Raw genomic sequence first — 20,851 nt, 5'->3', positions numbered from 1 at the left:
CAATGTGCTCTCCCTCCCTGAATGATATTGAAATATATTCATGTCTGTATGAATATTTATATGGTTTGTATGTGTATATGTTTGTTAGTCTGTACGTAAGTCTATATACCTTGTTAACCTTGGTTGCTGTTATTATGTCAATATAAGACTATAATAACATCTTTGAGTTCACGCAACTAGCGGTAATTAAGGTGGAGGAGGAGGGTGGAGGTTAAGTCGACCCCTGCATATTTTTAATTTTCGTTGAAAAAAATTGGGTGGGGTAATTTTTTCTGAGGACGATTTATTTTAGGAGGGTGGTCGTACCCTCCCAAAAAATCGTTATTCACCTTCCCTGGACCTATGAGAAGCTACATTGTAAAGGAGAACATTATTGTTTCAGTGGTTAGTGTGATCCTTCGGTACAGACACACAGATATACATCCTGTTAATTTTAATAAAGAATAACAAAATATCGTTAATTATGTTAACATAATGTATCTAGGTCTAACAGGATGTTCAAGTCTTCTGATCTGTAAAAGGTCTATAGATGTTTTGTTCCATTATGTTGAAGATAACAATATAAAAGCTTCTATCTTTTCTATCTGGTCTTTTTAGTCTATCATTGGTGTTCCATCACAACTGCGAAAGTTTAAAAGTGGAAAAATTCTGTAAATATCACTATAGAAAAATATACATAACCACAAAAAATGGCAAAAAGATAGTTGGGCCATTTGCTTTTGTAGTAAGAAATGTGAAATCTCAAAAGCTCTTTTGACTCAATTTATCAATTCAAAGTTTTGCTAATATGAAAAGGAGGCCTTTTTGTAGATTTGGTGGTACACTCTCATTCATAAGCATTCCTTTTATATATTAGATTAGAAATTGGTATAGATATGGTATTGGTTGAAAAAGTAGGACAATTATGTTTATTCAATGACTAGATAACATATGTCATATACATTTCAATCTAAACTTTGAAAATTGTAAAGAAATTATTTACTTAAAGAAGAAGATCCTTTCGAGTTCAAACACATTATGCATTTTTTATAAAAATTGTTAGTTATGCTTTAGGATTGCGTAGATCTTTATAATAATCATTTCACTGTTCAGATATTACATAAGAGAATTATCCTGTGAGTTTAATATTTGAAGTGATGATTCCTGAACCTATTAGGCTTATTTTTATAAGCGTAGCAAATTTGTAATTACGACTATAAAAGTAAATATATTCCTTATTAATATCTTCGAAGTATAGTTCTTTAGAGCAAAGGTTTTCAGTAATTAGGGTCGGTCCGTTCCGATTAATAAAACAAAGCCACTCTATAACCGTTACAAAAAAAATAAAACATCTATTCAAAACATGCTAAAATTTAACTTTTAACTTTAACTTGTATGATATAATTATTCTATTCATCTATTTTTTTTTGAATTTGTCACTTTTGGGTTGATAAAGATTTATAACTGAATAGTTTTTCACTTTAGTAATAATGTTCGATGATTCTACCGTTTGTTCAAAGCTTTGCTTTAATGGATGTTGTCATCCTTGTTTCCTTAAAAATCTAAAGAAACAAGGATGACAACAGTCATAAAAGCGAAGCACTTAAACAGTAGGACAAATGCACATTAACACTTATTTAGTGTCAGAACTGAATAATCATAATATAAATTTATAAGAGTCAAAGCAAAATTGTAAGTAAAATGTGTTGAAAAACTGCTTGATTCAGGATAATGTTTATGGACATACTTACATTTCTAGGACTTGATTATAGAGTTGCTTCGCTTATTACATTATACTTTGTTGTCCCAGGAATCAATATACCAAAAATCAGATCAATCGGATGATTAGATCACATAAAAATTTGTTGTTAAAAAAGTAAAAAAATCAACATGTTTAAAATGAACGTACGGACATTTTGGTGATGATTATAGAGTTGCTACGCTTTCTAAATCGTACCTAACTATTAAAGGAATCACCATGCAAAATTTGAAATCGATAGGACAATTCTAACATGCCTAAATTAACGAAAAAAGCTATCCGTTACGGACGTACGGACCGACCCTAATTATAGAAAAGCTTCGCTTTTAAAAATGATAAGATAAAAACATGAATAAAAAATGTAAAAAGATTTTTTTTGAGTTTATTCCCCATCACGTTCTAACAATATTTTATTTCTTGATTTATTATTCCCCGATATTTTGATAGAATATACATTATTCACTTTATATCAATCTTCACCGTGCAGAAAGTTTTATTTTTTGTTCAATATTACAAATTAAAATCTGGAGGGGGGGGGGGGAGTAGCTTAACTTAATATCTTTGAAAATGAGTTATGAAAAGAAAAAGGATGACAACATCCATAAAAGCGAAGCACTGAAACGGTATTACAAACGGACATTAACACTTGTCTAGTGTCTGAACTGAATAATCAGAATATAAAAGTATCGAAAGAGTCGAATCAAAATTGTAAGTAAATTTGTTGAAAAACTGCTTGATACAGGATAATGTTTTGGACATACTTACATTTTTAGGACTTGATTATAGAGTTGCTTTGCTTATACTATTGTTCTTTGTTGTCCCAGGAATCAATATAACAAAAATCAGATCAAACGGATAATTAGATCACATAAAAATTTGTTGTTAAAAAAGTAGAAAAATCAACATGTTTAAAATGTACTTACGGACATTCTAGTAATGATTATAGAGTTGCTACGCTTTCTAAATCGTACCTAACTACTACAGGAATCATCATGCAAAGTTTGGAATCGATAGGACAATTCTAACATGCCTAAATTAACAAATAAAAGCTATCTATCTCGGACGGACGTACGGACCGACCCTAATTATAGAAAAGCTTCGCTTTTAAAAAGTTAAAAAGATTTTATTATTAGAGTTGAAAGATATTTCTCTTTTAAGGGGGAAGGTTCTCTTTCTTATATAAAATGGTTAAAACCTTCTGGGGACCATAACTGTAAAAGAGGAACACAGTAATAGTGTTTGACTGATTATGACGTAACAAAAAAAATTAGCCAATGAGAGGCCGTTATTGACCAATGGTAAAATTTATAGTGGCCTCTCATTGGCTAATTTTTTTTGTTACGTCATAATCAGTCAGACACTATTACTGTGTTCGTAAAGGAGAACCCCAAAGAGACAGACAGAGGAACATTCTTCAACTTTAGATGAACAAGGACGGTTACATCCAATATTAGTCAGATTGCTAAGTAGCGAAATATCTAGAAATAATTTTGAGTTACAAAAGACAGATCCTTTAAATTAAAGAAAGTTTGGTCCGCAAAAGAGGGGACATTGAATCTACCAAAGGGATAATTTTATGTATCATCATAGGGTACTTAGATCAAAGTCCCTGTAGAGTATATAAAAATTTTTAAAAATCATCAGATAGAATATTATTTTCCTGCCTTTCCTGAATTTTTAAGGATATGCTTAGTTTTATCTTTATTGTCCTTGTACTTCTAAAATCAACATAACTTCTAAGTATTTCATTACTGCAGTGTGTTTTTGGCATAACGTAAGATCAAAATACAATGTACTTCAATAACAATTAAGTATAAGATTTCTAAAAGAGAAAACCAATACAAATTTTAAACATTTGTGGTATTATATTTTGTACAATAGAAAGAGCTTTCTTAATGTTTTTGAAAGGGTTCTAAGTAAAAATGAAAAATGATTGTGTTTTTTTTAAACTCCTATGATCCTATCTTCATGATTATACTGCAATTAAGAAGAAGATATAAGTTTAAATGTTTCAATGCTTGGTTTTGAAGGTTAAATCAAACTAATAATTCTATGTTTACAATTTGTAGCAAGGATAATTATGTCCAGGCAAAGCTTTTCAAACCTTACTAAGGTTTTCTCAGAATACAGATTCCTTTTTTTAAAAAAGATTTTTTTTTAAATACTGTTGAATCTGGAAAGCTTCTATCATATTTTTCTAAAAAGTAAATAATTATTTTGATTTTAAAATTTTATGAAAGTGCAAAGCTGTTTCTAGAACCTCTAAAAATGACGTCCTACTGGCCTACAATTAAACAAATAAAATTTATACTGGCTTGCCATTGGTAATTTAGTCTATGTATGGGCCTATCATTGGTCATTATTAATGTAAGACGTCATTTTTTATAGGCACCATAAGCTACTTCATGAAAGTATCAAAACCAAAATCCATAAAATGCATTCATATACGAAGGAGGAAATACTTAAAAGTGCTTTAATTTTAGAGTTGCTTTGCTTCAATCTTACGTACTTAAATATTAAACCTGAACTTGAGATTAGTGCATTGTTTTGCTTTATGTAACTAATTATTTTGCTGCAGTAAAATATGTTAATTCTTCTTCAGACAAAAATCAAATACAAACAGTTTTTTTTTAAATTTAGACCTACTCTTTATTTTACATGCAGTTTTCTCGCAACGCGATGCAAGAAAAAGAAAAGCTCGAAAAAGGCCTTCCTATATGTTTTTATTTTCTTTGGCATTATTAGGTATTATTAGAGTTATTACAGTTTTTATTTTTGGAGGACTTTTTTGAATAATTATAAATAACGATGCACAGCTAAAATATATTACGTTATTGGCCTCTTATGGTCTTGGTTTTTAGGAAGGTTTAGATTACAGCAATGGTATGATGCAGTACATATAGGTTTGTAACTTAAAATAAGTTTTTATTTTAAAAGTATGTTATTTGGAGTGTCTATAGTCAGGGAAAAAGAGGACATTAGGCTGTTTATTACACTTGTCCCCAAAGTTTTATAATAACGTTTTTTTTTCTTATTTGTTGACTTTAGAACTTTTGGGACTTTAAATAAATTTAGATTGGTTGGTACATTAAGTAATACAAAATAGAAACCATGTTTGTCCGTCTGTTTGTCCAATCCCTACGCCAAAAGCTTCATTGATTAGGTACCTTCTAAACCTGAAGTGGTTTTAAGCTATTTTCATGAGGTGTGGAACACTCCTAGAGGCTATGGGTGAAGTAAATAATGAAAGTAATGGTTTTAAGAAAAGGTAAATCTAAGTTAGGGGATTTTGAGACATTTTTTAGTGTAATTACAAAACAGATTGCTTCTTTTATCTTTTCTTAATTAGTATTTTCTAATAAGATAAGATATATACAGGGTGCGGCGGCAAAATTGCGGAGGCATTTACATTTTTATAGTTAAACACTTGCCGCGTGGCTTCTCCCCAAGCTTCCAGGGGCTTCATATGTAGAATTGTTGATTACACTAAAAAAAAATCAACTTTATCAATTTTGTAAAGATTAATTATTTTGGGAAAATAGCCTAAAGCTATATATTATGACAAGTAGAAAAATCTCTGAAAAGGTGACCTTACAGTTGGCCATACCAATCAAATCAATATTGCCCCCATAAGCATATGTTGGAAATTTAGCTGTAAGCAGTTTTGACTTTTTGGTTGATAAATTGTATTTTTAGATTTTCTTCCTCTCCCAATTTCTCCTTGCACAAGAATCTTGTTCTACGACATAGATTGACTATAAAGTAAAACAAATGAGGGGAAAGGGGTTACTGACTGTATTTCCCCACCCCGTGGACCCTGTGCCGACTTTCAATTGGGTCAATGTCAGCCAAAAGCGTTGTAAATATTAACACAGCCAATTTGCAAAAAAAGTGCAGAAAGCAATTTGCTAACAGACACAAAGGACAACATACTTAATGCATTTATTGATTAAACTACAATCAGTATTATAGATTAGCTATGCAATAAAAAAAAGTATAAAACCTAGTGGAAAGTTATTTGTAACTAATTAGGTTGATAATTAGATTATAGGCATACTAGTTAAGGCTTTTCTAGATATAAAACAAAAGTACATATCTATAGTAGTAAATGCATATGGATTTTCTTTAAAATGTACTGAAAACAGAAATAACAGAAAGTAGGAAAGACGGCCAAGGAAGGAAGGGGGTTTTAAAACCCACTAATCCCCTTTTCTTTAAAAATGTATCCCAGAAATTGAGTGTGCAATTAACTCCCAAAACTTGAAATAACCACCTTATTCAGAGATCCCCCATTCCCCCAAAAAATTTAAAATCCATGGAAAGAAAATTTATGTCTGACCCTTTAAATGACTGTCTTCCAAAAAATAAATCAATAAGCCTGTTTTAAGTTGAATGCTAGGTGCCAACCAATTGAAAAATATGACGCTTAATGTTAAAAAAAGAATACATATAGATGATAAAATGAGGTTAATATTTTTAAGAAAGGATGATCTTTGGTAAAAATTTAATTTTTGTATAAGAACATACAGACAGGCTAATTGTAGAGCAGATTCGCAACTAAAAGTGTATAAAAGATTTGTATTTTATAAATTGTGTGTATTGTAACCTTTACTAACCCAAAGACAATAATGTTCAAAGAAGCGAAGATAATTGACAAGTTTTTAAATTCAATACAATAAACAAAGTTTTTTAACAATACTACTTATGAGTAAAAAGTTTAATTGAATATTACATACAATCAGAATCAGTATGATTAAACGATATTGGTCGGGGAAACAGGTTGATAGAACAAGAAGCATTCTTTTCCTGGAATCTTAAGGGGTAGGACAATTGAAGATAAATGAATATACATTCAAAATAACCTTTTTTATTGATTAAAATTATCAATTAAAGGTTTGGAAACAACCAATCAAGATTCAATAAAACTTCCTAAAGTTTTAAGATTTAAAGAATGAGAAACTTTTAAAATAGAACTCTATATAAGATGGATATAATCTACAGACCGATATCCCTTCCCTTCATGACTTCTTTCCCTTTTTGTAAGAGAACCTATATAAAAGATCCTAGCTAACAGACAAATACTTGATTACGAATAGCTGAGCTTCTAAAAAATAGAATTCATTGTAAAAAAAGCCCAGTGACTACTAAATTCTTGACCAAATTGAAAAATGTCAATGATCTTACAGTCTTGTAAAAGATATTTAAAGTCAATTTACAATTTTTAAGTGAAAAAAATCTGAAAGTTATACTAAAGACATAAAAATATATTTATTAAACAATTATATCAGACCAAAATAAAGCAGCTTATAGTGTCTCAAAAAATTGAACAATTACAAAGTTTGGTGAAACTATCCCGATTGACGTCATAATTGAAGGGAATATATGACGTTACTCGGCATAATTCGTCCAAACGTTGGAACATTTGTCCCCTTTTTTCTGGGGACACTATAAGCAGCTTTGACCAGATTAAATACAAACCTTTACTAAACATTTCAAACCCTGCATTAATGCAGTTTGTGAGATATTTTATGGTCCACAAACACAAAATATATCAAGATGGACCATATTTTCCCAAAATTTGTCAAACTTTAAAAGGGAATCCTCTCAAAGACAAATACCTTTGTTTATTTTTAGCATTCAAGTAATATAGAGACGAAATTTTTGGAAGATATAATTTCTAGAAAGCTAACTTTATCCTAAGAAATTCAACTATTTATAGCTATATTAGTATAAGGATAACTATTAGAACAAAGTATATCTAACTATACTCTCACACATATATACACCACTTGTGAAAAATTTTAAAAGTTTGAGGCAAGGTTTATAAATTATTCAATGACAGTAATGGAACTTATGAAACATTCACTTACATACAATCTTCCTATTCATATTTATGATTGGATTCTCCCCTTGCATCTAGGGAGTTTTACAGATTTAGTGGGGAGTAACAAAGAAAAGTGTCAAGGGGGTGTAAGAGCCTTAGGGTGTTATGAAGGCATTAATTGGGTATATAAAAGTAAACCTACGCAATAATTATTTTACAGGGGAGCTTAGCTGATTAACTGATTTAGAATGACAGACATAAAGATTGATAGAAACCAAGATAAACGTCCAAATTTTTTTAATTGGTAATATTAAGAGGGGTGTGAACCCTCTTGGTTGTTTTAAGGAGGTTTATTGGAGCGTGTAGACCGATCTTTATTAAGATTGTTAATTAGATATTTCCTAAAAGCAAACATTCCCTGAAAACTCATTATAAACATAGAATAAGAGCTGTATAAATTAGCAACCTGACTCTTACTCTTTATAAATCTATGGGCAATACTGCACTTGTTAATGAAGGTGGTTTTCCACGTCCGCCGAAATAAATAAGTGAATTATTTTAAATCATTATGAAGTGTTGTTTGATAGAAATTTTATTAGAGTGCAGGGGAAAATAAATAAGTAGTTTTGAAAGCTTTTACACTTTTTTTACAAATTTGATTTTAAATTTTTTAATAGGGCGAAAACTGGATTTTTTGCTTCCTTGTTTGAATACTTTTGACGAAGGAAAGTAAATCGGAAATTGGTCAATCATTTCAACATTTCCTACACTTGTGTATATGGTTTCTTTTCAGTTCTGTAATTGTAATGGTTTCTGTTAAACATGGAGGCATTGTATTGACATAAAACCTGCGACTGTGGCGTTACACAAATCGCATTTAATCGTTATTCAAACTCGCCCCAACACCGCGTCATAAATAAATAAAGACGTTAAAATGGTTTCATTGGATACTAAGTCTGGTGCGCGACATAAATAGTTAGAATAGGGACTCGGGACGCAACTCATTACTATGCACCGTTAGGACTTCCAGACAAGGGTCGCACAATCAAAGGGTTTGTTGTCTGAAGGGCGTGTGTTTAACCGTATTATCATGCACATCAATAAGGAATATTTGTATCAGAGAAACACCAAATTAAGATCTTGAGGCGATTCCCGTCCTTAATATGCTATCTGATTTAACAATTAATATTTAATTAGACATGTGGACATTATGAAATACCAAGACTGACTCATCGTTCGGGGCTTATTTTTCTGACAAATTCGTCGATATTATGTCTATTCATTAATAATTAAAACTTACAGAAAACCTATATAAAACTAAGCAAACTTCAATAACATATTTTAGACTTTAGTCTTATTGTCACTAGTATGTAATGAATGTTATAATTTGATTATATTATAATTATATGTATATTAAAAAAGCAATTAAGAATCATAAATATGTAAATAACTACTTCTCTATTCTTTCTTTATGTGAGATGTGAAGACACAATTTTGTTTCTTTTCTTTTTATTTGATTGGTCCTTTGTCCTGTTTTACTATAATATCACTCCATTGTTCAAGCCTAACAGAGTTTATAATACTGCTGTAATAGTATAGTGACATTTTGTCCAAGGAATCTGCTTTTTATTTGGTGTTGAATCCATTCTGATGGAAATTTTCTGAATGACAATAGAATTTCTTTTCGTATGGGCTTCACGGAAAACTATTTCATTAAAAAAATCAACATTTTATCTATTTGTGACTGTATCAAAGAAAATTCACCTTGTCAGGAATACACAGGAGATACAGGCACTCACACGAAATTAAGGCCATTAAATTGCACATAGCAATTGCAAAAACTTTTGCTTATAAAAAAAAGTAACACAATGTCTATCTGTCCTTTTTTACCGACGGATCTAACTAACCGATTAACCAATTTGGTTCTCCCTAAAAATGTAACTCCTCATCGGTCCTGGGAAGGTTAACAACAATTTTGGACCAACTCCCTCATCACCCCTGGAAAAAAGGGGGTCTCGACGTCCCCACCCCCCACACATTAAGTGCCCATAGAGGCCTACAGGGTCGTAACTGCTATTCGAAACATAAATTGATTTGCTATGAAAATCCAGGAATTAAAAGATAACAAAGAGGGTATTAATATGCTATAGGGAATCATAATCTGTTGTACATTAACAACATAAAGTCCGACCATATTGAGTTAAAGAGTATCTGCAAATCCGGTATTTCATCATATCACCAATTTATAAAATTAATCTGAGAGACACAAAAGGAAAAATTCTATTCTTGTGTAATATTGAATTCAAATTAGTGGAAAGAAATAAGGCACGGCAGCAGAAATCGGAGTTGTCCTCAAATGCGCGGCTGGAAAGAAGTCGCAGAAGTAGCCACAGCAGGATTTATTACTTAATCGAACCGCACCGACTCGTGCAAAAAATTTTACAGATGACTAACACTTATATTTGGAAAAATAGACACTATTTGTTGGGCCGCCTTCAGCGTGTAAAGATTTGATAGGTAGCGGCTATTTTTTAAGACCCAGCCGAGCGGCTGCCGGGCCTAGGAAAGAAAGAACTGTTTTCATTCTGTTTAAACATATTAATATATTTAAGAAGGGATACTTCAACTGAAGTGGGTTTTTTTCGGCTCCAACTTTAAAAACATTTTAAAAATTCATTAATAAGACAGTACGTATTACATTATACATGTGTATGGATTTTTTTTTGGAAAAACAGTCATATTATTTTTTTCTTTGTTGATAACAACTAAGACATAATATTGTGCACGAGCAAAAAAGCAAAATCTCGGTCAGTAAGGATTTTTTGACCTGCGGATACATTAAAGGAAAAATCATTTGAAATAACTTCTTTATGGCCGGTCTAAAACCTTTACAGCCGTTCCATTGATCGTATGGGACATGTTGATTGTACCAAGTTGGAAATAGAATTATTAGGTATGCTCTAGAAGTACAAATAAAAGTATAGAACAGTTTTCAAACTTTTTCGCAAGAACAAATCTTTACTCAGAATACTTACAGTACTTCTTAATCCTTATATAAAAGAGGCAGGATGTTTGTCTGTAAAGATATCTCTCTAACCTTTAAACCCATATGGCTCTCATCTATAGTAAATATATAAATATATTTTTTAGTTGTTGAAAAATCTGTCTAACCATTCCTGTCCGTTTGATCAGAAAAGGAAGGCTAACCAACCAATTGAATGTGGCAGATGTGGAAATGTAATGAAGGAAAAATATCTCAGGTTCATACAAATGAATACCAAAAAATAACCCGCGACCGTGGCCCAACACGCAGAGCATTCGCTCATCGTTGGGAAGGAGATAGGTTCGAATCTCTGCTTAACACCGCGTCATAACTAAAGACGTTAAAAATTCTTCCTTTGGTTCTTTGTCAGGTACGCGACATAAATCGTAATAACCCCCTAGAGGTCAAATACAAATTAATAGAAATAGAAACAGTTTTGTCATTTATTAGTGCAGCATTAGAGGTTTAATGGCTTCAAGTTATGATCATTTTCTTCCTAAAAGAATAAAAGATTCATGTCTTTTGAACTACCTACATATTTTGGACTTGAAAAATGCATTAATCTTAATGCGTATAGACGAATAAACAAACCTTAGATATAGCATTGATTATAAAATTATTATTTCAGAATTCATCAGAAGAACCATTGTGTTGGGGAAAAATCTTCTTCTTTTTCAAACTTTAGAACCGAAAGAATTATTTTACCTAAATTATAATAGTCAAAAAGAAGTAGGTACCTTGTTCTATTATTTCATTACTAAATTTTTGTATCAATAATTGTTTAATGAAACATTCGTTTGTTATTACTTCATGTTATGTTTATGTATAAATATTTAATAATATACCTGTATTTTAATATTTGTTTTATATTGCTCTCTAAAGGTTAGGAAATAATTCCACTAGCATGAGATGAAAATTCAATATTGAATCCCTAGAAAATAAAAAAATACCTATATTCATAACTACGTTGTCTGGAAAGGCATCACAACAAAAGACGTTGAAAATTGCTCCCTCTATTGCTATGCCCGATGCATGAATAGTTAGCGTAGGTGTGATTTTTTATTTTTAAAAGTTATGTCCAATGTCCTGCAACGAAAGGGTTGGTTGTCTGTAGGTCGATTGTTCGCGTGATCATACACATTATTGGCAATCTTTGGTTCAGAGATGCACCTAAGTGTCTTTGGAGAATGGCGGTACCCTCCCCCCAAAGAGTTATGAAAAGCTTCACTGTAAAGGAGAACCATATCTGTTCAGCGATTAGCATGATCCTTCGGTACAGACAAACATCCTGTTTTTATATTAAAATATAATTATTCTTTAAAATAAAAACTGTTTCAGCTTTACAAACACAAATTATAGAACGCTAGAATAAAGCTGGGAAGTCCTTTAGGCTTTGTGTGAGGCTCACTGAGTGCAGCTCTAGGTAGATCATGAGTAGGATATTTATGCATATTCTTGTTAAAAAATAAACTTATTATATGAATTACAAACACCTAGGAATGGTCACCTGCTTTTGTTTTAAAGCCGTCTAATATTAATGTAGCTACCGAGCCCTACATAGGTACAGGGTATTACCGAGTATTAGGAAACACACATCTTTGTCTGAATTAAAACTCTCCGATGCTAACCAAAAGAATTTTATAAAAATGAATAAATTCAGGGAAATATTCCACAAAAAGAAAAAAATATTGATTCAAAACAAATACTTTAAAACGAAGGATTTCTTTGAACCATTACTGGATTGTATTTACATTAGAGATGGCAATCCGTCAAATTTTTGGACCAGATTCTTACAAGAATCCGTCCAAAAAACGGCGAATTCCGGATTCTAGCAGTATTTTAAAAGGCTTTTTTTTAAAATCAAAAAATTTAAGTGCTACATCATATGACCTAAAAATTAATGTTCTTGGTTTTTTCTATAATTCACTTCCGAGAATTGAACCAGATTTTAAAAGATATTATATATAATGATGATAATCTTTGAATTAAAAAAAGGGGGAGTTGAAAGAAAAAACCCAAGACGCTAATTTTAGCCTATCAATTAAGAATCCGAATCTGCTATTAAAATACGGATTCCGGATTCGGATTCCAAAATTGGACGGATTTGGATACGGATTGCCAACCCTAATTTACAATGATCATGTGTGTAGAAAAATTACAGATATGTAGGTATATTATATAAGTTAACGTGTAAAATACAACACATGCTTTTTTACAATTATGGATGTGCAAGAAATTGGTTTTTATCATCTTCTATTTCTTGCTTTATTGTTACTTCAACATGTTCAGCCTCAATCAAGATGGGGAAAGGATACTCTTCACCAGTTTCATCTTCTATTTCCTTTTTAATATCTACTTCACCACAATTAACAAAAGTAGTAGTTGAATCCAATATTTTGAGATGTTCTGCTGAATTATTGTGTCTTTTTAGAGATGAAGTAGAATTGAAAGATTTCTGACATATTCCACATTTGAATGGCTTAACCCAAAGATGGGTCCTTTTATGTACATTTAAATTACCTTTTTGTGTGAATGTTTTATTACATATATCACATTTGAATTGAGTCTCAGCTGTATGTGTACTTTTGTGCACTGTTAGTTGACCTTTTGCTGGAAAAGCTTTGTCGCATAAATCGCACTTGAATGGTTTCTCATTGGTATGAGTTCTATTATGGATAGTTAATTCACTATTTGTTTTAAATGATTTTTCGCAAAAATCACATGTAAATGGTCTTTCACCTGTATGAACTCTCAAATGTACATGTAAATGAGTGCTAATAGTGAATGCCCTTTCACACATGTCACATTTGTATGGCTTCACATCATTATCAATAAAACTAGCAGAATTAGATTCTAACCTCTTTAGATGTTCAACTGATTTATTGTGATGTGACACGTGTGAAAGAGAGTAGAAAGATCTCTGACATACGTCACACGAGTATGGCATCTCTCCTGTATGGATCCTCTCATGTTGTATCAAATTATTTTTCTGCGAGAATGTTTTATCACAAGTATCACATTTAAATAACTTTTCGCCTGTATGGGTCCGCTTATGTATTGTCAATTGAGTATTACGACAAAATGCTTTGTCACACATCTCGCATTTGAATGGTTTCTCATTGGAATGAATTTTTTGATGCAGATTTAGCTCACTGTTTGTTTTAAACGGTTTTGCACAAAAGTCACACTTAAATGGCCTTTCACCAGTATGTACTCTCATATGAACTTTTAGACGACTACTAATTGTAAATGTTTTTTGACAATAGTCACATTTGTGCGGTCTGTCATCTGTGTATGTACTTGTGTGAGATACAATGTTTGGCTTGCTAGAAATAATAGTATCACTCATAGTGAATCCTGAAAAAGGTAGAAGCGAAATTAATCTTTTGGAAATTTGTGCAATTAAATATTTATAACGCCAAACAAACCTTCAAGAAGGACTGAAAAGGTGTATTTTGCTTAATATAAAAGAAATACCTCCAATAGTACATACAATTATAAAATTATCAAAAAAAGGTATCTATAACTTTTTTAGTTATAAAAATTGCAGGATCCTTATGTAGGACATAAAAACCCATTAGTGAAATGAAATAAAATCTTATTTGTTTTAGCCACAATAATTCTGTAAATCAAGAACTTATCTACTATTGAAGTAACTATCCTTGTTTTCTACAATATTATCAGCCTGTCTATACCGAAGGATCTCACTAACCGCTAAACCGATATGGTTCTTCTTTTAAGGGTCCTGGGAGGGTTTATAACTATTTGGGGGGAGGGTACCATCAGCCTCCTAAGATAAATCGACCCTAGAAAAGAATAAACTTTTTTTGATTTTTCTTTTAAAAACTTAAATCTAAAATGGAGGGTAGTCGATCCCCCCCCCCCCCCCCAAAAAAAAAAAAAAATACAAATTCAAATATTGTGTTGTCTAAATCAACCCCCCATCTCAATGAAGTGGCCCTAGAGGCCTCTTGCAGGGCGTAGCCGATGGTAATATAGAAAGTATTGTTATTAACAATCTGATAATACGTAACTGTAAGATTTCTACAGCTTTGAGTTACAGGCAAGTCTGACACTTCATTTTATAAGTCTGAAAAAATCATTCAAACAAAAGTTATATGACAAAAAATCTTTAGACAGAATCAAAATTTATTTTCATTATTCAAAATTTAAATTTATTACAGCACAATGAGATTACAAGGTGACTTAACAAAGAAAATCTATTTTTACTTAAATTCTCTGAACAAAATAATGTTTGTAAAAGGGACTATGTTTGAAATTGTAAATTAAAATAATAGGTTACTATAAAACTGTTGACTGTTTAGTATCACAATAGGAATTTAAAACAAAAATATTATAATGATAAATTTTGGGTTGATATTATTTTTTTTATTTTCATATTTTTACTTGGATAATTTGACAGAAATGATGTAACATAATGCAAAAATACAACAAAAAAATAGATTTACATTTTGTGACTAGTTATAGGTGCATTTTTTAGTGAAATTATACATAAAATATACAACAGAAATATTAGTGTAATTCGGTAGTTTTAGCCTCCACTTATGTATATAAATATGTTCACCCCCTTTTAGATCTTAGGGATTTCTAAGTTTTATCAGTTCCCAATAGGAAGTAAATAATAAAATATATTAAAAATATAAGAGGTAAGCCAAAATAGTTGGTTGTCTGACTAAAGGGATAGCTGCAAGAAGTGCATTTTACGAGTTGTAGCATTTGAAATAGGAAACATTTAAATGTGTTGTTAGCACACAATTAACACAACTAAAATAGTCGTCACGCCGTGTTTTGTGAAAAGAAAACACACATCTAAATTGCATATATCACAAGAATATGATTATTAAGGCTTGAATCTTTAAAACTACGTGGTAGAAAATTGTAATCCTTAAAGTAAATAAACATAAATAAAGTTACATCCATTGAAAAGAAGAAAATATGTGGTGCACTTAATTCAAGATTAAATGCATTTCGTGCAACAACCCCATTTACACAGTAGTGATAAACTTCTACAATTGCTAATAAATATGCAAATTAAACTGACAACATCAATTAAATACAAATATAACATTATAAAATCTGTTATGCAACACGTATTTTTAAATTTCTTATCGATAAGAGAGGTATTTTGGTAAACAACAGAAGAACTTCATTGAATATGAACAAAAAAAATGTGCTTACTATGGTTATTTTACATATTCTTGACATGATCATATATCTTAATTGTCTTAGGTACCAAAACTATATTACAAAAAAAGCAACAAAAATAATGAAAAAATTGAAATAAAATATAATTTCGCCAAACTTAATAGGTTTTAGTAAAGTAAATTACAATATTCGAAAAATGTTTAATACATACGTCCAAGTGACATATTTTTGCGCCTATCTTAAGCTAAAACTTTTACAAGAAAACATGTACGAAGTAATGCAAAATCAAAGTTCCTAATCAATTCAGCTGTAGAATTTTTCTTTTACATAGCTGCCAAAAAAAAACTTTTCAAACATAAAGTAATCATTAGGACGATTAACAGAAGAGAATCCGTAAGTTTTATGGCTTTAGTAGTTCTGGTAAAATTGCGAAAATATTCTAAGAAATAAGATATAAAATACTTGTAACTTAGTGTAAAATGCTTGCTAAAAACTTTGAACGTCTATAATATTAAATATGTCAAAAATAATTTGTTTTCTATTTAAAATAAATTTCACAGGGCCAAATTTTTAAAAATACCTAGTCCTTTTTAATATTTGTTTATTCATATTCATCGACAGTCTCTTGTTTGATTTCAACATCAACATTTCCTGTCTCAGGAGGATCAGTTTCTTCAACATCTTTCTCATCTTTAACATCTTTAACATCTAGAATAGATTCATCATAATCATCCATCACTTCCTCTTTGATATCCACACTACACTGCACAGCATATACCATCATCATACGATGTACAGCTGTTTCATTGTGCTTTGCTAAGCCAGAATTACTAAAAAATGCCTTCTGACAAACCTCACATGAGAATGGCTTCTCGCCTGAGTGTGTTCTTTTGTGGATGGCAAGTTTGCCGGCCTGAGAAAATACCTTTGGACACTCCTCACAAGGATATTTTTGTTTGGCTTCGTGTACCTTTCTGTGCTTGTTTAAGCTAGTGCTCTGTGAAAATGCTTTTTTACATATTTCACATGAGAAAGGCTTTTCGCCTGTGTGTATCATTTTATGCTTGTTCATACTACTACTCTGAGAAAATTTCTTGTTACAAATATCACAAGCATATGGCCTATCTCCGGTATGGATTCTTTTGTGACGAATTAAAACGCCACTCGTTGTGAACATTTTGTTGCATACATCACAAGAGAAAGGTTTTTCTCCTGTGTGGATTCGTTCATGTCTGGTTAAATCACTGCTTTTTATGAAGCTTTTCCCGCATATATTGCAGGGAAAAGGCTTTTCTCCCGTGTGAATTCTACCGTGGTTTGTTAATTGACCACTTTGCGAAAATGTTTTATCACAAACACTGCAAGAATATGGCTTTTCTCCCGTATGGATTCTTTTGTGTGCTATGACACTGTATTTGCAAGTAAAGACTTTGAAGCACACATCACAAGTGTTTTCAGAGAGCCTACCCATGTCAAAGTTTGGAATATCCATGCTCATTTTTGGAGGAGGAGGTGGGAAATTTGCAGATGGAGCATAATTTGGGGAAGTTGGAGAATATCTTGGAGGAGGGTGGTAATTTGGAGACGAGGGAGGGTAATTTGGAGAAGGAGGACGGGTTTTTGTAGCAATGGGAGGGTAATTTGGAGAAGGTGTAGGGTAATTTGGAGAAGGGGGGACAAAGTTTTGAGTAGGATAGCTTGAGTAATTCATGATGAAAATCTGAAACAAAAATATTTTAAACAAACCTATAATATCACAATAGGTTTCAATATTAAAAATCACTTCAAAATATTACCTAAACTAATTTTAAAGAATTTATCGAAAAGAGGATAGATTCAAAGATTTGTTTTTATTTCTTTTAGAAAATCGTAAAATTACAAATAATTCTTATATAAAAATAACCAAAATAGGTACAACTGTAAAACCATATATGCAGCAATAAATAAAATTACCTTTATCAAATTTCAGAAAATCATTCAAATTCTTTACAGAAATTGATTTTTTATTCAATCATTTTTCTATCCATCTTATTTTCTGAAAATAAAGAATTAAAGAATGTTTGTTAGATTATAATGTTAGCTTCGCCTCGAGCAGGGATGATGTTGTCAGGAAAATAGTCTAAAACCATCCGAATACATGTATGAAGCCTCTTGGAAAAGTACGAACTATTAGGAGAACAAACTACGTGATTATCTTCAGACAACATATCCTTACTACTTTTGGTTTAAGTGGTGAGGACCTTTATCGTCTGCTAGCAAATAAATTTCTGCTCTTTTGTAGCGACTTGGCTGTGTTAAAATATCCAATGCTATTAGCTGATATTCAAAGACCCAATTAAAAGTCAGCACAGGGTCCAAGGGGTGGGTACATACATATACAGTGTGTTTTTTTTATGAGCACTTTTTTGAAAGCAATTTTACCCCACTTATAGTTATCAGAGCTTGATCTTTAAATCATTTCAATGGTGATCTAAACCACCCCGCGCGAAATTTCAGCCAATCACAGCGGCTCATTTTTAAAATGCGCCGCTGTGATTGGCTGAAATTTCGCGCGGGGTGGTTTAGATCAACATTGAAATGATTTAAAGATCCAGCTCAGAATTTAATGATTAATGGCTTATTTTCTTCGTTTTTTAAGGGAAATTATGAAACAACCAAAAAAAAATACAGTTTTTGTTGAAAAAGTACAGTAAAGTTGAAAATTAAAAACTTAGGTGACAACATCTAAAAATGGTTTTAGCGCATTTTTCTTATGCTCAAAATTGGATTTTCAGTAGTCGACTTTGGGGGGCCAGTACTTTCTCCCTGATTGAGATATGGCCTTCAAACTTTGACCTATTCTAGTACATGTCCCCAATAGTATCTGTATAAATTTATAGCTCTATATCTCAACTTTGAAGCCATTCTTGCAAAAGGTAGAATATTTGAACATAAGAAAAATGCGCTAAAACCATTTTTAGATGTTGACACCTAAGTTTTTAATTTTCAACTTTACTGTACTTTTTCAACAAAAACTGTAATTTTTTTTGGTTGTTTCATAATTTCCCTTAAAAAACGAAGAAAATAAGCTATTAATCATTAAATTCTGATAACTATAAGTGGGGTAAAATTGCTTTCAAAAAAGTGCTCATAAAAAAACACACTGTATAATTAACCCCTGTTCTCTCTATTCGATCTTTTACTTGAATATGTTACAAATAAATATTTATCACAGTTTTCGAGTATTAAATCAGTTTTAAATGATTTTAAATTAAAGAAAATAAGGGATAAGAAATTGCACGATAAATTGATGTATACCCCAAATTATAAAAAAAAAAAAAATTACCCTTTTGAATATTAAAAATCATTAGCAAAAAAAATGTGGACACTGTTACCTAGTAAGCTAAAATCCACCAATAACTAATAAAAGTCTCTAAAATTATAACCAACGAATGAAGGATCGTGTTAATAACCTTATGGGATGAGTAAAATTTTCATTCAAATGTCCCCTCCCTCCCTTAATTAAATGTGTTTAATATTTATTTTCACCTTAGTCAAATTTATTGATAAATTGTTTACATTTCTCAAATGCCACAATTACTTACTTTTCATTAAAATGTCGTCGTTTATTTGGCTCAAAATTATTTTACTATTTATTTTTAGAAACTGAATTTTTTTAATGTTGACAAACATAACAAACAAGGATGACCACATCCATAGCGAAGCACAAAAACTTATGGACGGACGTACGGATAATATGATTTAAAGTTTAATGATCCTCAATGAAGAATATAGAAAATTGTGTAGACAGGGTGTTTTCACCCCCTGACAAAACAATGAGGGGTGGATACTCCCCCCAAAATTACAACCATCCTAGACAAAAGTCTTCTTCTCCATCCTAAAACAGCCTAGGGGAGTGTCAAGGTATAAAAATTATTGGAAGACAACGACATTTAAAATAAAAAAAATCGTACGCGGTATTTGCGCACTGTAAACAAAATTTGGCAAATAAAAATATTGTGAATTTTCATTGGTTTATTGTAATTTGTTGATATTTATCTTGATTTTGAACTGTTTATGCAATAGTTTTATATATATTTATTCATTTAATAAGTATATTTTTAGATCCTAAAAGAAATATGATAGATCATGGTTTTATTACAATTGTTACACGCACTTACTTTCACCTGTAATTATGCTTCCGGCTAGTGTTTGATATTTACATATTTGGTTAAAAAAAACGAACTGATCATTGAATAATAGCATTGATATGTGTCCCTGTTGCTGATATGTCAGGCGTCTGATGTTCTATATGGGTAAAGTGATGCCCAAGCGGACAATTTCAACACGGAAATTGTTTTCCTACGAAACAAATCTTGTTATTCATAGTGTCCGGCACTTACTACAGAAAACTAACTTTTTCATTGCAAGATGTTTTTCTGGCCGGACGTTCTAACTGTGCTTTATAGGAATTAAACGTTGCAATTAACTCTTGACAAATAGTATATATTTAGGACTTCAATAGAAGGATCTTCATGCAATCTAAAAGATAATAATTAGCCGTATACTAACAGAAAGTTAAGCCATAAGTATCATAAGATCATAAGTATTTGTAAAATCCAATAAAAATACACTATAATGTTAACTTGCAACCTTATTCAATTTATTTTTCATTTAATTATTGTATTTCAAGATTTACTGAATGGAATATTAAAAGAAATATTTTTTAAATTATGCTTATTGGTTTCAGAAAAAAATATGTAAGATTTAGTAGCAAATTTTATTTTTTTATTGCATAAATTTCTTTAACTTTATTAAAATGAAAGGGTATACAGAATCATTTCTCAGTGGCGTATGTGCGGCTCTAGGTTGGGGGATTTTTACTACTTTTTATAAATAAAACATGTTTTGTATTTTTTTTCTTAGTCTTTCTTATATTTTGCCTGTGTTAGAATGGCCCTATGATTTCTAAGTAAAGAGATACTTGATACTAATGCTATGTCGGGTGCGCGACAAAGTTAGTTAGATTATAGGAGAATGACTTGGCCCAAACAGGCGCAACTCTTTGCACACCATTAAACAAAATTTGTTAATAGATACA

General features: G+C 31.1%; 1 protein-coding gene and 2 long non-coding RNA genes across 7 annotated transcripts; 1 reads left to right on the top strand and 2 right to left on the bottom strand.

The window, feature by feature from the left end:
* Positions 1–10,698: 10,698 nt before the first annotated feature.
* LOC145323329 (uncharacterized) lies at positions 10,699–11,463 on the top strand. The gene is made up of 2 exons (XR_013880921.1): positions 10,699–10,822; positions 11,234–11,463. It is a non-coding gene; the product is annotated as an uncharacterized LOC145323329 (long non-coding RNA).
* A 766-nt stretch (positions 11,464–12,229) lies between these two features.
* On the bottom strand, positions 12,230–14,697 carry LOC145322260 (uncharacterized). Its single transcript, XR_013880593.1, has 2 exons — positions 14,640–14,697; positions 12,230–13,962 (listed from the first exon to the last, which is right to left on the bottom strand). It is a non-coding gene; the product is annotated as an uncharacterized LOC145322260 (long non-coding RNA).
* A 39-nt stretch (positions 14,698–14,736) lies between these two features.
* LOC145322259 (uncharacterized) lies at positions 14,737–17,806 on the bottom strand. Of its 5 annotated transcripts, XR_013880592.1 has the most exons (4): positions 17,725–17,806; positions 16,352–17,491; positions 15,616–15,730; positions 14,737–15,310 (listed from the first exon to the last, which is right to left on the bottom strand). XR_013880592.1 is itself a non-coding variant. In XM_080164133.1 (3 exons), the coding sequence occupies exon 2, from the start codon at positions 17,480–17,482 to the stop codon at positions 16,373–16,375; it is 1,110 nt and encodes a 369-aa protein (XP_080020259.1). In that variant the 5' UTR covers positions 17,483–17,491; positions 17,725–17,806; the 3' UTR covers positions 14,737–15,730; positions 16,352–16,372. The 5 variants fall into 5 exon arrangements, 2 of the variants coding, with proteins under 2 accessions (XP_080020259.1, XP_080020258.1); XR_013880590.1 differs by having other exon boundaries at positions 15,616–17,491; XR_013880591.1 differs by having other exon boundaries at positions 14,737–15,298; positions 15,616–17,491.
* Between the last annotated feature and the right edge of the window lie 3,045 nt (positions 17,807–20,851).

The sequence above is a fragment of the Acartia tonsa genome, chromosome 6 (genome assembly GCF_053477335.1).
Source record: "Acartia tonsa isolate MP-2025a chromosome 6, ASM5347733v1, whole genome shotgun sequence".
Classification (NCBI taxonomy): Eukaryota; Metazoa; Arthropoda; class Copepoda; order Calanoida; family Acartiidae; genus Acartia; species Acartia tonsa.
This window is presented reverse-complemented; position numbering and strand designations above follow the sequence as displayed.

Excerpts from the sequence above, each read along its gene's own strand:
- LOC145322259 (XM_080164132.1), bottom strand. The coding sequence starts at position 17,482 with ATGAATTACTCAAGCTATCCTACTCAAAACTTTGTCCCCCCTTCTCCA.